A 24047-nucleotide genomic window follows, 5' to 3' on the forward strand; every position below is an offset into this window, starting at 1 on the left:
GCAAGAGAACATTCAAAGAGGAGGTTAAATGTCTAAGAGATACAAATGGCAAAATCATAGATGAAGAAAAAAATAGCAAATATATTAAATGATTACATTTCACAAGTTTTTACAAAGGAAGATACGGACAACATGCCCCACATGTCATCCAGTTCCTATCCAGTTTTAAATAACTTTAGCATAACCAAGGTAGAAGTGTTAAAGGGACTAGGAGCTCTTAAAATAAACAAATCCCCTGGGCTGGATGAGATCCTCCCAATAGTACTCAAAGAAATGAAAGAAGTTATTTACAAACCGCTAACCAAGATCATGCAACAGTCTCTTGACACTGGGGTTGCATTGACAGACTGAGAAAATTGCAAACGTAATACCAATCCACAAAAAGGGAAACAAAACTGAACCAGGTAACTACAGACCAATAAGCCTGACTTCTATTATATGCAAACCTATGGAAACTATAATAAGATCCAAAATGGAAAATTACATATATGGTAACAGGGTCCTGGGAGACAGTCAACATGGTTTTAGGAAAGGGAGATCGTGTCTAACTAACCTGCTTGATTTTTTTGAGGATGCAACATCGATAATGGATAATTGCAAAGCATATGACATGGTTTATTTAGATTTCCAGAAAGCTTTTGACAAAGTGCCGCTTAAAAGATTAATTCTCAAACTGAACGCAGTAGGGATTCAAGGAAACACATGTACATGGATTAGGGAGTGTTTAACATGTAGAAAACAGAAAGTACTGATTAGAGGAGAAACCTCAGAATGGAGTGTGGTAACCAGTGGAGTACCACAGGGATCAGTATTAGGTCCTCTGCTATTCCTAATCTACATTAATGATTTAGATTCTGGTATAGTAAGCAAACTTGTTAAATTCGCAGACGACACATAAATAGGAGGAGTGGCAAACACTGTTGCAGCAGCAAAGGTCATTCAAAATGATCTAGACAAGATTAAAAACTGGGCAGACACATGGCAAATAACATTTAATAGAGAAAAGTGTAAAGGTACTGCATGCAGGAAATAAAAATATGCATTGTAAATATCATATGGGAGATACTGAAATTGGAGAAGGAATCTACGAAAAAGACTTAGGAGTTTTTGTTGACTCAGAAATGTCTTCATCTAGACAATGTGGGGAAGCTATAAAAAAAGGCCAACAAGATGCTCGGATACATTGTGAAAAGTGTTGAATTTAAATCAAGGGAAGTAATGTTAAAACTGTACAATGCATTAGTAAGACCTCATCTTGAATATTATGTTCAGTTCTGGTCACCTCTCTATAAAAAAGATATTGCTGCTCTAGAAAGAGTGCAAAGAAGAGCGACCAGAATTATTTAAAGGTTTAAAAGGCATGTGATATGCAGACAGGCTAAAAGAATCGAATCTGTTCAGTCTTGAACAAAGAAGACTATGCAGAGACCTAATTCAAGCATTCAAAATTCTAAAAGGTATTGACAATGTCAACCCAAGAGACTTTTTCAGCCTGAAAAAAGAAACAAGAACCAGGGGTCACAAATGGAGATTAGACAAAGGGGCATTAGACAAAGGGAACAGAAAATAGGAGGCACTTTTTTTCACAGAGAATAGTGAGGGTCTGGAATCAACTCCCCAGTAATGTTGTTGAAGCTGACACCCTGGGATCCTTCAAGAAGCTGCTTGATGAGATTCTGGGATCAATAAGCTACTAACAACCAAACAAGCAAGATGGGCCGAATGACCTCCTCTAGTTTGTAAACTTTCTTATGTTCTTAATTACGTACACTGCCTGCATTGATTGTATGCAAATACATCTTTGGATCTGCTCCTCAGCGAGCTGCCACAGTCTTTATGCATCAGTCGACAAACTATTGCAAGAGATTAGGGACCAGATCTACTTACTGCATCATATTAATATATGTCTCCACATCCTTCATATCTCCATCTCTCCAGTTACTCTTGAAGCCAACAACCAGCGTGTTGGGTCTCAGTCGCCCTAGCCCAGCAGCCTGCAGGAAAGGGGAGAATTGCTCGAGTCAGGATCGGAGTGTTTGGAAGAATGACTTGGTCAAGTGAAATGAAAATAGGTCATAAAATGAATAAAAAAATAAAATGTCTTTTACCAAAATATTAGATCACTATTTAAAAAAAAAAAAAAAAGGACATTACACTGTGTGACGTCTTTTTCTGAAACGGCTTTACTGGAAATGCAGGAACCTTTTGCCACGATTTGCTTCCATGTTAAATTAATAAATACTAAAACAAATACACAGCAATACAAATCTGCAGCTGAACGTTAACCGCAAGTACTTTTATAATTTAGTGATGTCAGATGTCCTACATTATGGCTTTGAGATGCAGCCTTCTGCTTGCAAATAAATGAAAAAATTGTATGTAAAGAAAAAAACAAAAAACAGAACACCAAGTAAAAATTGGGGTGTGTAAATTATATACAAACTCTACCAGTATTTACTTACTGGTCTGCTGGAAATCTGCAGTTTTAACTAGTTGTTATCTCTCTAGACCTCTAAACAGGTTTGCAATGTCCAAAAAAATGAAAAATGATCATATATGTTAATGTAAAGCACACACTAATGCAGAATGGAAAAGCATATGTTAAGGATTATGAGTTGTATTGTTTGATATTATTATTCTTAAATGGATGTAGTGGCATTTCAAGGTTCCAATTACTATTAGAGTAATAATGGCACACAGGACACCTGTAGCAAGAACTGGCATCCCTCCCGGAGGTCCTCTGCATACACTGGAGTATAGAATGCCTTGGTTTTGTTCCTAAGTAACCAGCGTTGATATCGAGCCTGATCGTTTGCCAGTTCTTTAAAGGCTTGCCTGCGAGGGCCCTAGAAAAAGGCAGCAGCTTATTAGTTACCTCTGTACAATTATACACACACTGAATATTAATAAAAAAAGGTCCATAATCTAGGTTAATGATTTAAAAAAAGAAAAAAAAGAAATACAGGCTACAATAGAGCATTGATTCTCTAGCACAAGGGCCTGATAGTTTCTTAAAACAACATGTAGTTTTACGTAAAATTCTCATCACCTTTGTGAAATGTGGTTTGAATTGCAGTAGTGCACTTTAACTGCTGTTGGCAGAACAAACTCTTTAAAACTCTTTTAAAAGAGAACACTGAGGCCAAGAAGCAATTACATCATGGAAGTTTAGCAATTTTCTTTATGAAGCTCAAAATTACAAATTCTTACCTTGAGCTGCTTTTTTTAAGCTGTGAGCAGAACTGGTTCCCCAGTGGTTATCAAATAATAATATCCAAATTAAAAACGCAAGCAAAGTTGAAATGTTTTCTTCTGCCTACAATACATTTGTGGAGAACCAGCTTGTGTGAAGATTCCTCAAGGGGAAAGGTTGGATTGAATGTGCTGTGCTGCTGTGAAGGCCATTAAAGAACAGACAGCAATTGCCTAAAATTAGCTTCAGAGCCACTGTCCCGGAGAGTTAGTGTAGAAACTTACCATGCGAACATGTCCGCAGACCATGAGGCCAACATTTTTCGTAAAGGCATCGACCAGATTGAGCAGCGCTGGACGGGAATTTGGAGGACCAATCATTACCAGGCACTGTGGTCTATAGAGAAGAGAAACACCACAGCACAAACAAACTGAGCTGGCAATATTAAACAAAGAATGTAACACCCTGAACAATCCCACAGTACCTTGCCTATACTCTTAATAGTTCCGATTTGTAGTGTTCAGGATGTTTCAGTCAGTCATGCAAGAAGCCTATTGAGTGTCTGCTGTTACAGACTAAGATTCCGAGATGGGGTGGAGACCACTGAACAGCCCTACATGTCTTCAGGAGAGGTCCCACATTCTTCGACCAACTATCAGACAATATTTTAGCAGACAATTAATGTCTTTCTGCAGACATCTTGGTTCATCATGGGACTAACTTCCACAAATATTTACTGTTGCCTCACTCAAATCCAATCAAAAATCTGTTGGATAAACTCGGAAGGCCCAAATGCTGTAGACAGTTTTAATCCCTGAAGTTAGGCGTCAATCATGGAATAGGCCCTGATTAAACAACTCCTGGGTTCTGAACCATTACAGTTATTAAAAAAAAAAAAAAAAAAATCAAATCAAAGCAAAAATGTATGAATGCTCAGGATTACTGCCCTAGTGAAGCACATAAGTAACGGATTTAATTATAAATACGTTTTAAGTAAACTACTAATCTTTAAAACAAGCTTATTGCCATGGGAACTTTTGGAGGTGTAGGAAGGGGGTCACACAGGCTGACTGACAGATATATATTTTTTCATTTTCTCTTCATATTAAAAAAAAAAAAAAAAAGTACCTTGTTAAATTAATAGAACAGTAATAATCTAAAAGTCACAGGCACAGTTTCTAAATCAAAAAGGTTGATGCTGCCAGACTGCATGAGGCATGACTGCAATTATTCATCCAGGTAATCACTAACTTTTTATAAAATAACTGCTTGGCTTATCAGACTAATTCTGTTTTGTGTCCAATATTCGACACTCAACATTCAAAAACTGTTATGTTGACCACATTTTTAGGAGAAACTACTAGGGTATGGAAAGTTCCCATAAGATTAATGCACCCACATTACCTGAAATTTTTGATATGATCCTCTACACCAGTAAGGCGAATGGAGTGCTGCAGTGCTTGGAGGTAGGTCAAAGCTTGAGTTGAAGAACCCCAGTTCACATCTGTAAAACAGAATTTAAATTAGCTCTGCAGGCTGCAGTAACAAGTTGGTGGTAACAGATGTGCATATGGATGGTATCAACACATCTGTTGACATTTCCACTTGCATAAACTTGTAAACAAGAGAAATTACATGGTCATCAAGATACACCACATCCGTCCACCATGTGATGACCAGCCAGAGCTTCTATTAAGAGTCATTTTACATGAGGTTTGAAACTGATCTCGAAGGTTCTGCAACAATTAGCTGAAACGGTGAGTTTTATTCGGCTGTAGTCTTAGCTATTTTGTAGTCTTATCTATTTGAAAATGGAGTTCAATGCTGCCTACTGTACTACAGCTTCCTTTAAAGTGTGACGCTACTATGCCATTTCAACTGGCATATTATGAAAACACCAAAGACATAGCTTGATTTAACAATAAAAATCAGGGTACAACTCCTCAAAAGACTTCCAATGATCAGAAATTGTCATGGATTGAGTGATTTTCATTAGACTTTTCATTTGAAGAGACTTTTCTATGACCGCATAAAGATTTAACAGAAAGCATTTTGTTATCAACTAAAAAAGGGGAGGGAGCAGGGAGGACCTACATCTGCTTTTATTTTTCTTACACAATAATTTGTAATTATTGCAGGTGGTGATAGATATTTTAACCCTGGCGGTGTAATAATGGAGACTTCAAAACTACAATTTCAAAGTCAGCATATTCAAGTAAGAGTATGGTCAGATGGCCATGTTATCCTGCGGGTCTGCAGTGGAGTCATTCAGATCAGTGCTGTCCTCCGGCACTCTAGGTCTGGTGGTTTCACTATAGACCCGCGGTGTGAAATGATGAATTGGCAGGAACATGTTTCGGAGGACACGTGTTTCAGCCTCCGTTTCCCAAGTCGCCGGGGGGTTGTGGCAGAGAACCGGGATAAAAATAATAAATTTGACATTTCAAATTGGGGAGAAGACCTTGGTAATAAATAAATAAATAAATAAATAAATAGTAAGATAGCCATGTTACAACTACAGTACAAGTCTGAAAAAATGTTAAAAGGCAATTGCCTCAGGTTTAGTATGCCACTGCCACTTTAATGCAGCCAATCTGGCATTCAACTGGGGCATTGTGTAAGAGGAATGGCATCTCAAATCTAATGGCTTGTAAACATGAAAATGCATCAGTATTGATGTGTCTGTGAAATAGTCTATGTTCATACATTACTATTTCTCTTGTAGGATACCCATGATGGGACTTGAATACTATCAAGTAAAGAATATGAAGGCACTATCTCATGGAATTCATAAATCCAAAAAAGTTACATGACCACAATACTGGAACCACAATAGGTAAACTGAAGGTAGATTTTGATCTCAAAACGGTTTAGATACAAGCAGTAGAAATAGCGGCAAAGGCGGTAACAAAAGCACATACAGTAATCTCATGGGGATACTTTAGATATATAATATATATATATATATATATATATATATATATATATATATATATATATATATATATATATATATATATATATATATATATATATATATATATATATATTTATTTATTTATTTTATTTTTCCAATTTAATGTGTATTAAACACGCATTTGTTTTTATTACTTCTTGACGTTTACTTTTTTAAACTTTTATTTTTGTATTAATGCACCAGGCTTTTATCAGCATCTAGTTTTCTTGTGCGCTGCATCGATTGCTTCTTGACTTCCCCTGGTGACAGAGGGGCAGTGTGTGCAAGAAAAAATAAATAAAAAAAAAAAAACACTCCAGTTTGGAGGGATGGCCTGATCTAGGTACTCTACATACCTATATATTTACATATTGGCAAATAAAAACGTTTTTGGTATATTAATGCTGACAGTGTATGCATTACCGGGACCTGAAAACTTATCAATTCAGCTCAGCCTGACAAATACGGTGTTGCCAAAAGAAACAGTCATCTATAATAATTTTCACGTGTGTGTGTGTGTGTGTGTGTGTGTGTGTGTGTGTGTGTGTGTGTGTGTGTGTATAAAAACTATAAAAGGGGCAACACTAAATCCAGAAACGGGACAAGGTTTTTTTTTATTGTGGGTTGTTTTTTGGATGATGATACTACGACCCAATAAACAGACCCAAACAAATAACTTTTGAAATAGAATTTAAAAGATTAAATTGTGCTAGCATTCCTGATATAAATCGGGAGTACGTTTCAAAAGACAAGGGGCATTATAACGAAATGCCCTGGCTCCGACAGAGTTCAAACAAATTAAAGGAAATGTCAAAAAATTAGCATTTTCTGATCTCAGGGAATGACCAGGGACATTTGGGGTCAGCAGATTTTGCAGATAAGGTCCAGGACAATGTAAGGCCTTATAGGTAATAAGAACTTTAAAATACTACTAAAAATAATACTACTTACTACTACTACTACTAATAATAATAATAATAATAATAATAATAATAATAATAATAATAATAATAATAATAATAATTAAAGCGCTCAACGCAGTTCTCTCAGAGCTTGAAAAACCTTGCAGAGTGACTGCATAATGTTTCGACAGAGCAAATTCAAATACGGGATATATTCTTAGATTCCAGAATCTGACACCTTGAACATGATAAATATACCAACAGGGCCTTGCATGAGCCATCAAGCACAGAAAGCACTGTGCTTCCCTCTATTCTGCTGATAATGGTGTGTATTTATGCATGTATGTATGACGAGTGATGCCTAATGGGATCAGGTACATTTGTTAAGCGTGCAGGGGTTGTGTTAAGGGAAAAATAAACCAAAATGCCAGAATCCAATTTAATTACACAGTGTTTATAATTCATGTACAGCACGCATGAAACTGAGACAGTTTGATGACAGTGTTGCCCATCACAAAGACTTTCTAATTTATTAAGCTGCTGTATGTGAAAACACTTGATCTAAACCTTTAGGGTTAGGTTTTCAAAGAGGGAACTAATCAGTTAAACAAAAATTAAAATGTGTTATATATATATAACAATTTAAAAATTTTAACATATTGGCATTCTGTTATAAATCCTTTTCCCTCTTTTCCCAATTTGATTGCAGATCTCGTAAGTAATGAGAATTTGATATATTTGATCCTCGGAAGACAGTAGATAAGCTTGCATTTTAGCTGCCTGTACAGTACATGATCTGTGTAAAAAATGGTCGTTTTTGTTTACTTTTATAGATCTTAAATTACAGTTTATTTTGAGAATGTAGTTTTGCACAAGTCATGACAGTTTTCCTCACAACCTCTTTACCATACTTTTCAGGAAATGCGTTACTTTGCAGTTCTAACTTAGGAAAAAAATAAATACATCGTCCGTACCAATGCAGATTACTCAATTCGTAGTCATTTAGAGGAGGGGATATTTAAATATCTGTGCCTGCTTACTAAGTAGGACCAGGACGATTCTGAATATCGTAAGGAGAGCTTCATTCATTGCCATGAAGAGAAAAATATTTAACAAGTGAAATTAATTCATGTGTTGACGCGCACATTCTGAATTACGCCGCGAATTACCTACTTGTCTGGTTACCTTTCCAACACACACACACTTATATAAAATGTAATTTCTACAAGTTTTACTACTTAGAATTTATATTTGTGTGTGTAACACCTACAAGTTAACACTAGAACCGCCCTTTACAATACATGTTTTTATTTTGAATATAACCTAAAATAATCCATTTTTTTTTAAATATAAATACAAGTCTGTTGTTATCTCTACTGGACCTGGCAGCCATTGATTGTTTTGTACAAGGCAGGAGAGATTTCATCCTGAAGCTAGCCACAGCACTTCAGCAGAAACCTGGATTCTGTGCTGTGAGTGAAACACCCGCGAGACAAATTATGTTACTTTCGCTTAGATTAAACTCCTTTTGTTTTTACAGTTTTGCAGGTGCATATACCTGTTTACACACTTGTTTCTTTTGAAATGTTTATTTTACTATAGTTTTTCAATTAGTGCTTTATGTGTGGCAAGTTAAAAAATAAACCCTTTATGTTTAATTGTTCATTTAAATACGGCGTTTCGGCTGTGCAGATGTTTGATATGATGGGCTTGAATAAAACTTTTGAGTTGTATCTATAGTTTGTCTTTCATTTTAATACCGATGGTGTTTAAAATGTACCGGAGGTCGTTCGTATCAGTGTTCTCGCCATCGCTATTGAGCGTAACATGCCGTTACTTTACCTAGAAAATGTGTTTTCAGTTTGCAGAACGGACAAAATGATAATAATCATCCTGTGATACACTGTTGATTATTCCTTTGTGAAAAATTGATTTGCTTAAAATACTTGTTTTGGCTCTCAATACTCTTCAATTGGTTGGTTGTGACAGCATCCTTTAGTTTGGTGCGTGTAATGTATGAGACACTGTGACCAGATTGAACTTCACTGAACTTTATTTGCACATTCCCCGTGCTGACAGATGAGATTCCTGAGTGCGCCCCTGATACACAGCTCTGTAACAATGTCAATTCAATTATCTATCTACCTATTTTGCTGTTTCCATAATGTAAAAAAAAAAAAAAAAAAAAAAAAAAAAAACAACCCTCTACATTAATTGCTCTCTCTGTGAGAGAAAAGTCAATTTAAATTTGCCATGATATTCTATGCACCTGGGAACCTGTGGCGGGGTGCCCCGCTCCTGTGCGTATTTTGTGTGTTATATTGCGTGTGGTGTGTTAATGTTGGTGTATATGTATTGGTGTGGGGGATATAATAGGACTATGTAGCACAAGTGATTTAAAATTATATAGCTGTATTTAGGCACAGGGATTGCACAATCACTTCACATGCAGATAAAGTGTGTAAAGGAATGTGAGCACGGTGAGTGCACAAATTAGTTCACGATTAGTGCTGGGATTCAAGTGAATTATTAATTTGTAACTGAATCCAAACAACTGTACATATAGTGAGTTTTCATGCACACAGGGTTGGGTGTTCGTGAGTGGAGAACGAAAGTGAGACAGCAGGTAAAATCTAAAATAGATACTTGTTCATTTTGTGTTTGTCCACAGTTTTGGCCCTTGTGCCCTTTTCTTCTGTGATTTGTTAAGTCTGTTTTTTTGTTTGTTTCACCGTCCGTTTATTCGTTAATAAATACTGAGCACTGCCATTGCGACTCTGCTTCACCCCATATTCACTCTGTGCGTTTCTGTTCCGAGTCTGATGTCACCACCTCAGCCATCCTTGAGACAGAACCAAATTACTATTGAAATGTAATAGTAAAAAGAGACCCCTATCTAGATCTCACACTTCTATACTCCATTTAATGAAATCAGGTTAATGGGCCAGTCTAGGATTTTACAATTGATGGCTTTTGAAATCAGGTCTTTCTAATGTGGTCCAAGTTGATTGAGATCTGTGAGAATAATCTCCTTTGCCTTTGAGTCAAGGTCCTTGAAGAATCTTTGGCCTACTAATGTGGAGTGAAATTTGGAGAGTATGTAAAGACAGGTAGACAGCCAGTTGTTTATATACCCATATTCTTATACTGGTAATTAAGCCCACTGATCATAACTAGTAGGATTTGCTTTCTTACCTGGTTTCTTATAGGTGACATAGATGTACAAGGCCAGGACAATGACATACGTAACCAAGGCTGCCCACCAGTTAATGACAAACATCACAGCACAGCACATGACAGCTCCAATAAGTGAGATCCACATGTTGTAGTATTTGAATCCAGGGCGCCAACCTATAGACAACACAAACACAATTTGAAGTCAAACAGCAGTTGTTATACATGGAACATTAAACACCAGTTTTAGCCATGAAGAAAAGTATAACCCCATAAAAAGCATTGTAGAGTTCAATCAATAATCTGACAACCCAATGCAAAATGTACAACAAAGCTCCCTTTGATAGTAAATGGTGGACATTTAGGGATACCATTATAGCAAGAATGGGGAAAAAATGGGCAATACATGCACCACCTCCATCTCTGTGTTACCCAATGTTGATAACAACTGCTGCTTAAATATTGGCAGCAGTTAGTTTAAATTCCATGAACCCCCACATTTATCACTTAAGAATAATACAGTACAGAATAAATATTTGAAGCCATAAAGTAATGTGCCCAGGTCCACAACGTATTGTTTGAAGTCAAGGTTTAGAAAGCAAAGATAATAAAAGGAAGGTCTTTGTCAAAATTAAATACCCCCCACCCACTCCTCTCCATTTTTTTTTGCAATAAAAAATTCCTGCAACAGAACTTTAGTGGTCTTTCCATTTTAACAATAGAATAGGGAGAGGTCACTTAGACAGGAATAGCCCCATTTCCACATTCAGAGATTTGTATTGTGTTATTTTTAATGCCAAAGTAAGTCACATTAAACGTATAGGCTAATTCTACGCTTAATCACAGCAAAGTGCATATTGCAATGAGATGGAGAACAGCACCTTATATTGATAATTTTAGGTAATTAAACCTATTGCAGACATCACAATCCACCAATATGTCCATGTGATGCATTGTCTTAATGTATTATTTGTTTCAAACAAAGAGAAAAAAAAATAAACATAACCAACTAAAATGCATGCAAAATGCAATTTTTTGCCAATTAATACTTAACTGAGCCCATATACTCAGACGATATTTCCAGTGAAGCTTTGTCTGTGTATCATGTTCATCTTAAAATGAGTAAATTCTGGACCTGTCCTCTTACAGACCCACCGGTTGACTAGCTGCTGTGATGAACTCATAAAGGCAGTTTCTTACCTGGCGACTTTGCCAGAGAAGCGTGGAACACAGAGAAGTTGATCAAGGCATAGGAGGCCAGGAAAAAATTGGAAATGATGGGAGCGATGGTGTTTAACTCGGCTAGAAAAACAAAACAAAAGTTACAATTCTGAACTTCATGCGAGGACGGCCTGTATACTGTACCTCAGATTATTGTGCTAAAGAATGCACTGTCTTCAGTATTTTTTATTTTTTTTTTTTCGCAATTGGATAAGCAGTTCTCCAGATATATACTCTGGAAAGTGACATATGTAGACTGAGGCCTCTAGTCATCAATATTTAAATCATCTGCAGATAGCGGTATACTAGCAGTATTATTCTGAGCAAGAAGAACGGCACACTCTGCCAAATCTGCAAACAAAAAAAAACCACACACACACATGATCTGCATAAGCAATGAAGATACTACCATAAAACTTCCAATTGCTTCATCTAAAAAATTATTGTTCTTCAAATTATAGCATTGGTCTTTTGTTTCGATTTTTTACACACTAGAAATAAAGCATCTGAAACAAGGTTCCTAAAACATTCTGTGATGGTGGTAGGGAGTTCTTCCAAGAATATGTTTTATTATTCTTATTTATTATTATTATTATTATTATTATTATTATTTTCTGGAAGGATGGTTACAGTTCGGAAAGGTTTTTTGACTGCAGCCGGTTAAAAGTCTGAAAAAAAAAAACCCAAAAAACCCAGCAACTTTGCAATGCAAGGATAGTGCGAGGAGTATGAACTAACCGATCAATATGAATCCCAGAGCAATTACAAAGGTGAGCATGTATCCACGCAGCGGTTCGTTGTTCTTGCCATATCCCTTTGCAAACACCCCAAGACTTGGGTAGATATTGTCCTTGCACAAAGCCTGGGTGAAAGAACAAAAATAAAAAATACAAAATATGCAAGCTTTTCAATATTTTCACTTTTGCGTTCACATGGCATAACTGTCGTATACAAACCTCTCCACAACGTGTACATCGAAGGCACAAGGTTGCTACTTGAAAGCAGTGATATCTACAGATTTATATTATGCTACAATTCTACTCAAACAATACTGTGCCCACTGAACGATAACTAAATGAACTTATGTTAACAGTGATAACTTTCTGGCAGGCTTTTTATTAAACAATGCCCAAATATAGACATTATTCTCTTTTACTTTTAGAAGATACCCATTGTTTTTACAGACGGTATGCTTGTTGGCTGTGTCTGACAGTCACATGACTGGAACTTTCTGTGCCAAGCAGGACTTACTCTTAAGCTCATTCACAATAACTGCTTTCAATCTAGCCTTTAATGGACACATACACGCAAAAGACAACGTTATGTTCTGCATCACTTGTCTGTTCCGGATATTCACAGGAAATAAAGTAAAGATTTTGGCACCCATATTTACAAAGTGGACAGTTCGTACCTGAAAGACTTTGGGTGCGCTCACTAGAGAAGCCAAAGCTGAAGAAAGAGTGGCTGAAAAGATGCCGGCAGAAATGAGAGGTCCAAATCCTGACACCAAGCTCATTACCTAAAAAAGAGCAAATACATTTCACCAAATTAGCACCAGACTAGCTGCTTCAAAACTGACCAAAAAAGTACTGTGTCTTGGCATGATCACTTGACCCTGTGTGTTTAAAGACACGTTTTCAAGAGCTCAAACTTGAGAATAGCAACCTCTTCCACCAATAAAAGTAAGACATGGAATAGGCCTGTCCATCTAATGTTAAAGAAGGAGCTAAAACCACAGGTGCAAGTTGGCTCTACACACTGAACACCAGCTGCATGACAACAACATTTCCTTTGGCTTCACCTTACATTTTTAAAAACTCAGCTTAGTAGACAGGACATGCACAAATAGATTCTGGTTTCACTCTGTCAGCTTTAGATGTGTCCTGGTTGGCTAGCATTCCCAAATAGCTAAAGTATTTATACCTTACAACTGTACCTTTGCATACTCATTTTAAGCAAAGTACATAAGCTGTGGGATATTGCTTAGAAATTATGTACAAATGTAACCAGACCCCTTAACCACTGAATTGCTTGCATAATATGTACACCATTTTGATGCAACGGTTTTAATGCAATTTTCTGTATTAGAACATTCAGTATAAAGCATACATTGAACAACAAAAACAAAAGAATAAAAAACAGATTCGCTCGTTTTCAATCCATTTTAAAAAGGAAAACACATTTGCATCTCATTTACATGGGTTTCTGAAATATGCAAGCAATTGCCTAACACAAATTAATTCATTTACATGTATATCAACACCACAAATCCTTCCACATTACAATAGGAACCGTCCAGTTGTCATTAGTGACACTTATACAACCTTGAAGTGCAGCTTCTATTCAGTGCAGTTCCATTAACTTTAAACATTACAATGTTATAATGCTATGCTAAATTGCTCTGCTTACACTTTTGCAAAGACCACACAACAACTTCTAAGACTGAATAGGAATAATTCACATTTCACTCTGCAGATGAGCGATTGTTTTAGTTCTCACATACAAGTTTCAGGAGCAGATTCATGTATTTGCATCAAACTTTTCTGAAACAGATTTGCTATGGGCAATATTGAATTGTATTAGTGTGCATGTCAGAGTTGTCAAGTTTGATTTAATAAACCTAGAGTAACTAAAAACATTCCAAGTCTTAAATGTAGCCACCAACTGTTTTAAGGACCCTATTATTGAAAAACTTCAAACTCATAACTAGCGCACTTACTTTGAACCCATAACCTTTTGATGAACCTCTACAAATCATTTAAACAAAAACAGAAAAAATTCAAGGAGCAATGAATCAAAATCGATTTCATCTCGCTTCTCTCCTTTTCAACAAAAGATGTTACACAAACAATGGGATTTTAAGATGTGCTAAACTGCTTCCCATATGCTTTCCTCTTCAGTAGCAGCACTGTTTGTGTTTAATTGCTCTAAGAAAAAAAATAAAAATAACCTTAGGAATTTAACACTGAAAAATGATAGATGAAACTCTGCAGGAAGCCTCAGCCCGAATGTCTTGTTTGACGGGAGAAACACCTTATTTGCAGTTTTCATTATCCAGTGTAAAATCTGCTGTTAGCAGAAGCAAAAGCTCAGAGACCAGAAGAAAGCTGCAGCTTGTATTAGTACCGTTTGAAATAATTTAAATAAATAAATAAATAAAATATACATAAATAAAAAATACTTTAGGGGTAGAAGACCAACAAGAGTTACTGCCCAGAGTGACTATGTGATACTATTTTCAAATGTAAGGGGGGGGGGGGGGGGGGCAATTAGCAATTCCTCAATAAAAGCAGCCGGTATAGCACCGATGCAAAGCAACACTGCAGAAGCCATGCGAGTCAAACTTAATAAAACTAATTGAAAAGCCTTGTCCAAAGTAAATACTTTGGACTACACTTACATACTGTAACTATGGCATATGGTATGACCCACAACCTTCTAATCTCGATGTGGCATTTGTCCCTAGTGAAATGAAACCTTTAGTAATAAAGTCCACACAATGAAGAGACTCCAGGGCATGAAATGTCTTTAGCATCAGTGACATTTTGGCCAGCATTTACAAGATCATTCAGTTCATTTAAATGTGTTTAAAATGACAGCTGACTGCAATTTACTATGAATGAACAGCAGCAGTTTACTGCAAGTAATCTTGGTATTGTGGAATACCTCACCAATCCTTCTGCAGTCTATTTTTAGCATTGTTTTTCTCACTCAGTCTTTATAAGAAAAGTCACTGCTGACACTTCACTTCTACCTCATTGAGAATGTGCATATTTGATCTGTTATCAAACTGTTAAAAACACTGCATGATGTTTAAGTTTGGTAGTAGTACAGTTTAATCAATTTAGAATACAATACAATCCTAGAGTTGAACTCCACAGCCACACAATAGGAGGCTTAAATAGGACCTACTTAGTACATACCAGTTATTTAGGTAGTTTGTCTTGGATCATCCAAGGCTATTTTAGAAATATCTGTGCAGCTATAAATAAATAAATAAATATAATAAAATAAAATCTTACATGGTGTGGTAACAGTTTCCATTTATAAACAGAAGAAAAGAGTTTATAGTCCACTGGCTAATTTCACAGACCCCGATTAGCACTTATCTTTGACTGCCTTACTTAATGTAACATTAGCTAAGATTAATGGCAACTAGTGTTCCTGAAGCCTGACATTAATGTGAACAAAATTCATTTGTAAAGAACACTTAGATATAGGGTATATTTGGACAAAGATAAATGTACACAGGAAATAAAATATTAACAAAAATATAGCAACAACTGTACAGTAGTGATGTTCAAATACTTCCTTCCTCAAGATAATTAGGTGTACTACCCACTAACTTCACAATCACTCATTCATGTGACAGATGTATACAGTAGGTATCTGACATATGTATAGGTATTTAATATACAATTCTTCATAGAGTTTGTTTAACCTAATCTTTTTAGGCTGATCTACACAATGTGTTGGTGTTTTACTGACGAGGCAGAGCACGGTGCAGTAGAGATGGCCTAGAACACGTTCTGCTGTAAAAGAAGAGCCTCACAAAACACGACAATGACGTCCACAAGAAACATATTTTGTGATTCAACTACATTGACTGCTCTACAATGGCAGCTCTTGTGTCTCCTTGTGTTTCTATTGGAGTGTTTTTTTTTCTGCTTGTTTGTTTTTATTTTTATAGAACATGCAGTCAAAATACCTGAAGTACAGACAAAAAAAGTCATATTCCTGAATTAGAGTCACAAAATAGTCAGGATATCCAATCTGTATGTTAGGCCTGAATCATCTTCAAAGCTTGCCATTAGGAGTGTCAGCATGTAAAACAGACATATGTTGCAAAGCAGGAAGGTCAACCCTTTTAAAATCTGACTGTGACGTGTCATTTAAAGACAGAAGTCACTATCTTCAGAACTGGTTATGAAAATGATAAAGTTAGATAAACTTTTTGTTTTTGTCTTGTGTTGTAATATAACAGCAGAATAGCCAACAGATGTCACAAAGAATCTCGCAGCATGAAGCGCATTTAACATAACTGTATTAAAACTGAGATGTTTATTTTACTTGAAGACCCCAGAGATGTACCCTACTTAGCTCAATCCAGACGGCTGTCATGCTGATGCGCTGGGAAGAACACACTGTGGTTGATCCCTGGAGCCAGCATCGCAGCGGTTGCGTGTGCTGATGCGCTGGGGAGGCAAAATAAGCTGATCCCTGGAGCCAGCATTACACTTCAGCCAACACCACCAGGCAAAAGGATATCAACATCATCAGATGGAAAACAACGCAAATGGATGGAGATGCAGATGGATCACATTAATTTACTGTAAAGCTACGTCTTAGTTGGTGCTTATCTTGGCGAGAGCCAAGTTCAAATCAGCATGAAGTTTTAACATCTACTGTCATGTAATGGAGATCTGGATACGTTCAGCGACTTGTGTGAATAGTGCAGCTGGCAACAAGGGAAAGACCTTGTGACAGCATGGAGAGACAGCTGACAGATGAAAAGAGACCCCAATGGGGCTGGCATGGGTTAGCTACCCTTGGTCGGCAGTATCCAGCTTGTTGTTTTCAAAGGTAAAACAGGATGCTGGAGACACTCTCCCAAGGCTTCTAAGAAATTAAAGAGAAAAATACATCTACAGTTTGCGAGAGCAGGGGTGGAAGATGACGCAATGCTGGACAACACGGTTAACGACTTAGGAACGGAAACGGATATGAGAATGGTTCAAGATCTGCAGTTAGCAAAGACATGGAACGCTAGGTTTCTGTATCCGACTGGAGCAAGAATGAAATGCTTGAGGGAGAGGGACAAGGGCCTTGCATTTATCAGTACTTCTTACTGAGTCAGTCAAATTAAATCCAGCGACAGGTAGCAAACCACAGTTCGCAGGATAGCAGTACCCCTGTCATAGACGCAAGGAGGACTTGCATAGATACAACTAGTGATGAACCTAATGATCCTTGCGAACCCAGTCAGATGAACCAGCATAACAGCGAAAAAAACCTCAACAGGCACAAGCCTGGAGATAAATGGGCCACAGTAAACATGGATCTCTGTTTTGCGTTGGAAAGGTTAAGTGGAACAGTTGAAAAGAAGCTGGATAAATTTGGAGGCATAATCTACGCATATGGAAGCAAGAGGTTGGAGTTAAAAAAAAGGAAGGAAGAAGTCCAAACTATTCCTGGAAAATCTAGATGGTATCAGGAGATTGAATTATTAGTTAGAGAAAGGAGGCAGCTGAAGAAGCAATGGAGAAGAGCAGAACAAAGTCAGAAGGAGGGACTCAATCTCTTACAAAGGGTCATAAAAGATAAGCTTGCAACATTGTGCAGAGCTGAGCGTTTACAGAAACACTACAAAAAGAAGAAGCGTGTGAGAACTAACTTATAAAAGATCCATTTAAATTTGTAAGAAATTTATTCATCAGTGAGAAAAATGGCACACTAAAATCATCTAAGTTTGAGCTGGAGAGATATTTGGAGGAAACACATACAAATTAAAGGCAGGAGACTAAATCAATTCCTTCAGACATCCCACCTATCAATCCACCAGAATACCAAAAATGGAGGACTGTGCACCTAAGTGGAAAGAAGCAAGGGTGTCATCATCTCCAGGGCCTGATGGAGTTCCGTGCAGAGTGTACAAGAGTGCGTCTGGAGTTCTATGAATCCTCTGGAAATTGATGAAAGTGGCATGGGAAAAACAGGTTGTACCAAGAGCATGGCGACAAGCAGGTGAAGTCTTTATACCAAAATAAAATGATTCTACAAGCATCAATCAGTTTTGGCCTATTTCCCTATTAAACGTAGAAGGCAAGATTTTCTGCAGCATCATTGCTCAGAGACTGTCAACTTACCTATTAAAAGAACTGCTTCATTGACACTTCAGTACAAAAAGCAGGCATTTCAGGTTTCCCAGGATGTCACGTGATCTGGCAACAAATTCAAAATCAGCCAAAAGGAGAGGAAGGAGCTCCATGTGACATTCCTAGATTTGCCTAATGCATATGGTTTAGTGCCACATGAACTTCTTTGTGCAGCATTTGATTGTTTTAGCGTACCGATGACAATAACACATTTAGTGAAAGCCTACTTTGGAGATTTGCAATTTTGTTTTTCAACTTCAGAATTCAGCACTACATGGCAGTGCCTAGAAGTTGGAATAATGGCAGGATGCACCATTTCTCCACTGGCTTTTACCATGACAATGGAAGTAATTATTAGGGTATCAAAATGGGTGATATGACAACCATTGCTACAAGAGTAGCCTGCACTAATCGGTTATTGGGCAAATTAACCAATAACACTGAATGGACACAAATGCAATTCAAGCCCACTAAATCAAGGAGCACCTCTGTAATTAAAAGGAAAAGTAAGAGATACAAGGTTCTACATTAATGGTGAGGTAATACCAACAGCGTCTGAAAAGCCAATGAAAAGTCTTGGGAGATGGTACAACAGGGATCTGGAAAGGACACAGTTCATGTGGGAGAAGTTAGACAAGCAGCGGAAAGGTTGAAGATCATAGATAGCACTTTACCGGGCAAACAAACTCTGGTGCTTTCAGTTTGGCCTACTGCCATGGCTACTGTGGCCACTGACTGTGTACGAGATTTCCTTGACAACAGCTGAGAAGCTGGAAATGGTTGGGAGTTCCACACTGCCTCAGCAGAGTGGGACTTTATGGCAAAGGAATACTGAAGCTACCAGTCTCTGCTTTAACCAAGACAAACTCCAACTGGAAATGACATTAGTAGTTCACGCGACAAATGCGTAAGGGAGGCAGCACCTGTGTTGAAAACACAACTGGAAGCTGCTAGAGACTGGAAAATACGGGCAGATGTTGGTCAATGGCTTATTTTTCCCCCTGAGATTGCCACCACTAACCTTCGACCAGACAGTGTCCTGTGGTCTGGATCAGCACGCTTTGTTCATCTGATAGAGTTAACAGTGCCATGGGAGGATGCTGTGAATGAGGCGTATGAGAGGAAGAAACTTCGGTATGCTCAACTAGCTGGTGAAGCGGAACAGAAAGGACGGCGAGTCAGGATTTACCTAGTGGAGGTGGGTTGTCAAGGACTTGTGGCACACTCTACAACCTGGTTTCTCAGAGATGTCGGGTTCAGTGGCCAAGAATTGTGTCGCACAGTGAAGAACTTATCTGAAGCAGCAGAAATCAGCAGCAACTAGCTGTGGTTGAGACGGAAAGATTCTGGCTGGGGATCTCAAGCACAACAGAAAGAAAGCAACACTGATGTACAGGTAAGTAAGCTGGGCTGAGCTGAGTGGGGGGTGGAGGGGGTGATGCTGGGAAGCCAGAATCACTGTCAAACCCTCCTGAGGTGTTGTGGGCTAGTCGACAAAACACAGAGGACAGAAGGTGCCCACTTGAAGACCAGAGATGTACCCTACTTAGCTCATTCCAGATGGATGTCATGCTGATGCGTTGGGGAGAACGCACTGTGGTTGATTCCCTGCAGGCAGCATCGCAGCCGTTGTCTGTGCTGATGAGGGAGGCAAGATAAGCTGATCCCTGGAGCCAGCATTAATTACACTTCAGCCATCAACACCAGGCAGGAGGACAGCTACATCATCAGATGGAAAGAAAAGCAAATGGATGGAGAAGCAGATGGATCACATTAGTTTACTGTAAAGCTACATCTTAGTTGGCGCTGATCTTGGCAGGAGCCGAGTTCAAATCAGCATGAAGTTTTAACATCTACTCTCATGTACGTTAATGTAAACCATGTTTCCAGTACCGAAAAAGGTTACACAAGTCTACATAGTATTTAAATATGTATCATGCACTTAAAACATTAATATGTGATTTTTTTTTTTTCCATCATTACCTGGGTCATGGCGGGTACCCGTGCCGACATCCATTTTATTGATTTGAGAGAGAGATATATATATATATATATATATATATATATATATATATATATATATATATATATATATATATATATATACACACACACACACACACACATACACACACACACACACTACCTGTAGAAAGTCCACACCCCCTTGAACTTTTTTCACATTTTGTTGTGTCAGTGCCTCAGAGTTTCATGAATTTAAATGAGGATTTTTTTCGACTTATCTACACACCATACTCCACACTGTTTAGGGGAAAAAAGTTTTTATTGAGAAAAAAATATATATATTAAAAATACAAAACTGAAAGATTATAATTGGATAAGTCTCCACCCCCCTGAGTTAAATCTTGGTGGAAGCACCGTTGGCAGCAATTCCAGCTGTGAGTCTGTTGGGACAGGGCTCTATCAACTTTGCAGACATAGATTTTGCAACATCTGACCACTCTTTACAAAACTGTTCAAGCTCTGTCAAGTTCCTTGGGGATCATTGATGGACAGCAATCTTCAAGTCATGCCACAAATTTTCTACTGGATTTAGGTCGGGGCTCTGACTGGGCCACTCAAGGACAGTTATCTTTTTGTTTCTTAGCCACTCCAGTGTAGCTCTGGCTGTGTGCTTTGGGTCGTTGTCATGCTGAAAGGTGAACTTCCGTCCCACTTTCAGCTTTCTTGCAGAGGGCAGCAGGTTTTCCTCAAGGACTTCTCTGTACTTTGCTCCATTCATTTTCCCTTCTATCCTGACAAGTGCCCCAGTCCCTCCTAATGAGAAACATCCCCATAACATGATGCTGCCACCACCATGCTTCACAAAGGGACAGTATTCTTTGGGTGATGTGCGGTGTTATGTTTGGTGCAAACCTAACATTTGAATTTAGGACAAAAAGTTCCATTTTAGTTTTGTCAGACCACAAAACTTTTTGCCACTTAACTGCAGAAACTCCTGTGTGTTTTTTTGCATACTTCAAACAGGATTCAGAGTGGGTTTTCTTGAGTAATGGCTTCCTTCATGCCACCCTACCATATAGGCTAGATTTGTGGAGTGGTTGCGATATTGTTGTCACATGCACACTTTGACCAGTCTTGGCCATAAAAGTCTGTAGCTCTTGCAAAGTTGCCATTGGCCTCTTGGTAGCCTCTCGGATCAGTCTCCTTCTTGCTCGGTCATCCAGTTTGGAGGGGCGGATTGATCTAGGCAGGGTCTTGGTGGTGCCATATACCTTCCACTTCTTAATAATTGTCTTGACCATGCTCCAAGGGATATTCAAGGCCTTTGATATTTTTCATACCCATCTCCTGACCTTTCAACATTTTTGTCCCGGAGTTCTTTTGAAAGTGCCTTGGTGCTCATGGTTGAGTCCAACCAAGCTAGTTCAGTATGAACTATGACTTTCTATAGGCACTGTGTGTGTGTGTATATGTATATATATATATTATATAGATATATATATATATATATATATATATATATATATATATATATATATATATATATATATATATATATATATATACACACACACACACACACACACACACACACCACAGCAAAAATATGTGGTTATAAGACTTCTTTTAAAACACATTCCTAAGGACACAAGATTACATATAAAATAAATAAATAAATAAAAGAATATACTGGCTAAATTGTTCTGCCAGTCATTCTCCATACTTATTGAGCTTTTAAAAGACAAGGATTTTTGTATGAGACTACTTGTCAACATCCATGAAAATCTGCAGTCCTGCCCTTGTGTCTTTTAAACATGGTATCAATGTCAGAAACGGGCACAGCAGCAGCATGAGCAGTTCATGAATGCTTCCTTTCATGGCGTGGACCTTACCTAATCTTGTGACTCAAAAACAAACACTCTTTATGTAAAAACCTCCTGCTAATTACCCTGCAATATGTGTCACCAAAGAACCGTACTTTCAAGCTCTATTCCCATTTTCTTTGGCTTTACATGTGCGCAAAGAAGAATGTCAGCTTTGACAAGTTACAAAGATGCCCACTGTTACTGTGCAAAGACAATTCAAAATCGCTTTTCATTGTTTTTTTTTTTTTTTGTTTTTTTTTCTGGACGTAACAAAATGTTTTATGTGGGATTCAAATTAGTTCCATTTCCGCATCAAATGACCTAATGAAAGAACAAACTGTTTCCACATCCACATTATTATTATTTATTATTGTTATTGTTATTTTATTATTATTTATTATTATTATTATTATTATTATCAAATGTTGTGATCTCTTTTTCATAAACATAAAAATAAAACACACACCACACAATACAAATAAATAGAAATAAATTGTTACTATGAAAACACTGGGCTGCATTCAAGAAAGCATCTATACGTTAGACAATCTTATACATTATTTACTGGAAATACAGTCCTGTTACGTGTTCACAGAACACCTGGACAAGCTGACAGACTGATGCACTTACCTGAGATTCTATAGTGCATTAAGAAAAAGCTGTAAATATTTAGGATGACATATTATAGGTGAGGAGAGATGAAAAAACACACATAATATCAGATGCTATTCTAATACTGAACCAATATCTCACCTATCTAGAATATGGATAGCTAAAGCAAATCAAAGCACCAGGATGATTCACCCACTTCAAAAGGAATCTAGTTTTTATTGTTTCATGGTGACATTGTACATTTATTAGCAAGCAATTGTGGAAATAACAGTTTAAAATACTGGCAATGGATTCAAGCAAAACATCATGACCCAGAGCAAAGGAGTTCAATTGAAATCATTTGGAATGCTCAATAACATGCATGCATTCTGTTTTACTGGCTGCATCATTAGCACCTGCCGTATCTACAGTCCACCAGTTAAATAAATCTCTTTTACTCCCCTTTTGACTGAACAGGAGGCTTGAACGTGACTGACAGCACAAAGGTGCAAATGCATGGTTCTCGTTCTCTATTTATGAATCCTTAATAATAATAATAATAATAATAATAATAATAATAATAATAATAATAATAATAATAAGGACTACACCTCATGCATTACTATTTTCTCAGTTGCCTCTCCTTAACTTAACCTTGAGCAAGTCAAGATGACATTGAGTGCACTTAGCTGAAAAGTTGTACCAGTAACTGGCACCAGCTATGAGGAAGCTCTGATATCCCAACCCCTGCCTACTGATAAGATTAGGAAAACTCAAGGACACATGTCTGTTTTCAATATAGCCGGAGAAGATGTGGACTAGTCACCTCTTTAGGTGTCTGGGTCTGGCAGTCATTTGTAAAAGTAAGTTAATACTGTGGTTAAACAGGGAATATAGTTCATATTTACATATCCCCACATTTCCTTTCAAGCTACCCGACTACAGTGTTATAATGAAGGAGCACTCTATTAGAATGCTGTACTTGCTGTTATCACCAAAAGTTTAGTGTTATATTTGACCACGAGTGAATAGAACAAGTTGAGATTAATGCTACCTGAAAGCAGCTTTATGTTTAGAAACTGCCTTTGTAAAACCTTCAAAACAATTCTGCCATAGAAACTGCTGTAGGGATGCTGTAGGTGGGAACATGGCTCTTTGAGATTTTGTCATGCATTGACTTAAAAAGGACTGGGGGGGGGGGACCTAAATGAAAACACTAGTGCACTGGAAATCAGATGCTTTGCAATAATCTGGTCTCATAAATGTAAGTAATACAAGCTAATTAGGCTACTGCTATAAACAGTG

General features: G+C 37.5%; 1 protein-coding gene across 2 annotated transcripts in view; it reads right to left on the reverse strand.

The window, feature by feature from the left end:
* The window catches only part of LOC121302315 (solute carrier family 12 member 2-like), an 84966-nt gene that overhangs the window by 13134 nt on the left and 47785 nt on the right, over positions 1 to 24047 (reverse strand). For both annotated transcript variants that reach the window (XM_041232199.1, XM_041232190.1), the window contains exons 11-18: positions 12858 to 12965; positions 12185 to 12308; positions 11426 to 11527; positions 10247 to 10402; positions 4598 to 4697; positions 3478 to 3589; positions 2706 to 2846; positions 1888 to 1994 (exon numbers count right to left, since the gene is read on the reverse strand). In XM_041232199.1, coding sequence (XP_041088133.1) covers positions 1888 to 1994; positions 2706 to 2846; positions 3478 to 3589; positions 4598 to 4697; positions 10247 to 10402; positions 11426 to 11527; positions 12185 to 12308; positions 12858 to 12965 — 950 coding nt within the window. The remainder of the gene's footprint in view (positions 1 to 1887; positions 1995 to 2705; positions 2847 to 3477; positions 3590 to 4597; positions 4698 to 10246; positions 10403 to 11425; positions 11528 to 12184; positions 12309 to 12857; positions 12966 to 24047) is intronic.

Source organism: Polyodon spathula, chromosome 2 (assembly GCF_017654505.1).
Source record: "Polyodon spathula isolate WHYD16114869_AA chromosome 2, ASM1765450v1, whole genome shotgun sequence".
Lineage (NCBI taxonomy): Eukaryota > Metazoa > Chordata > Actinopteri > Acipenseriformes > Polyodontidae > Polyodon > Polyodon spathula.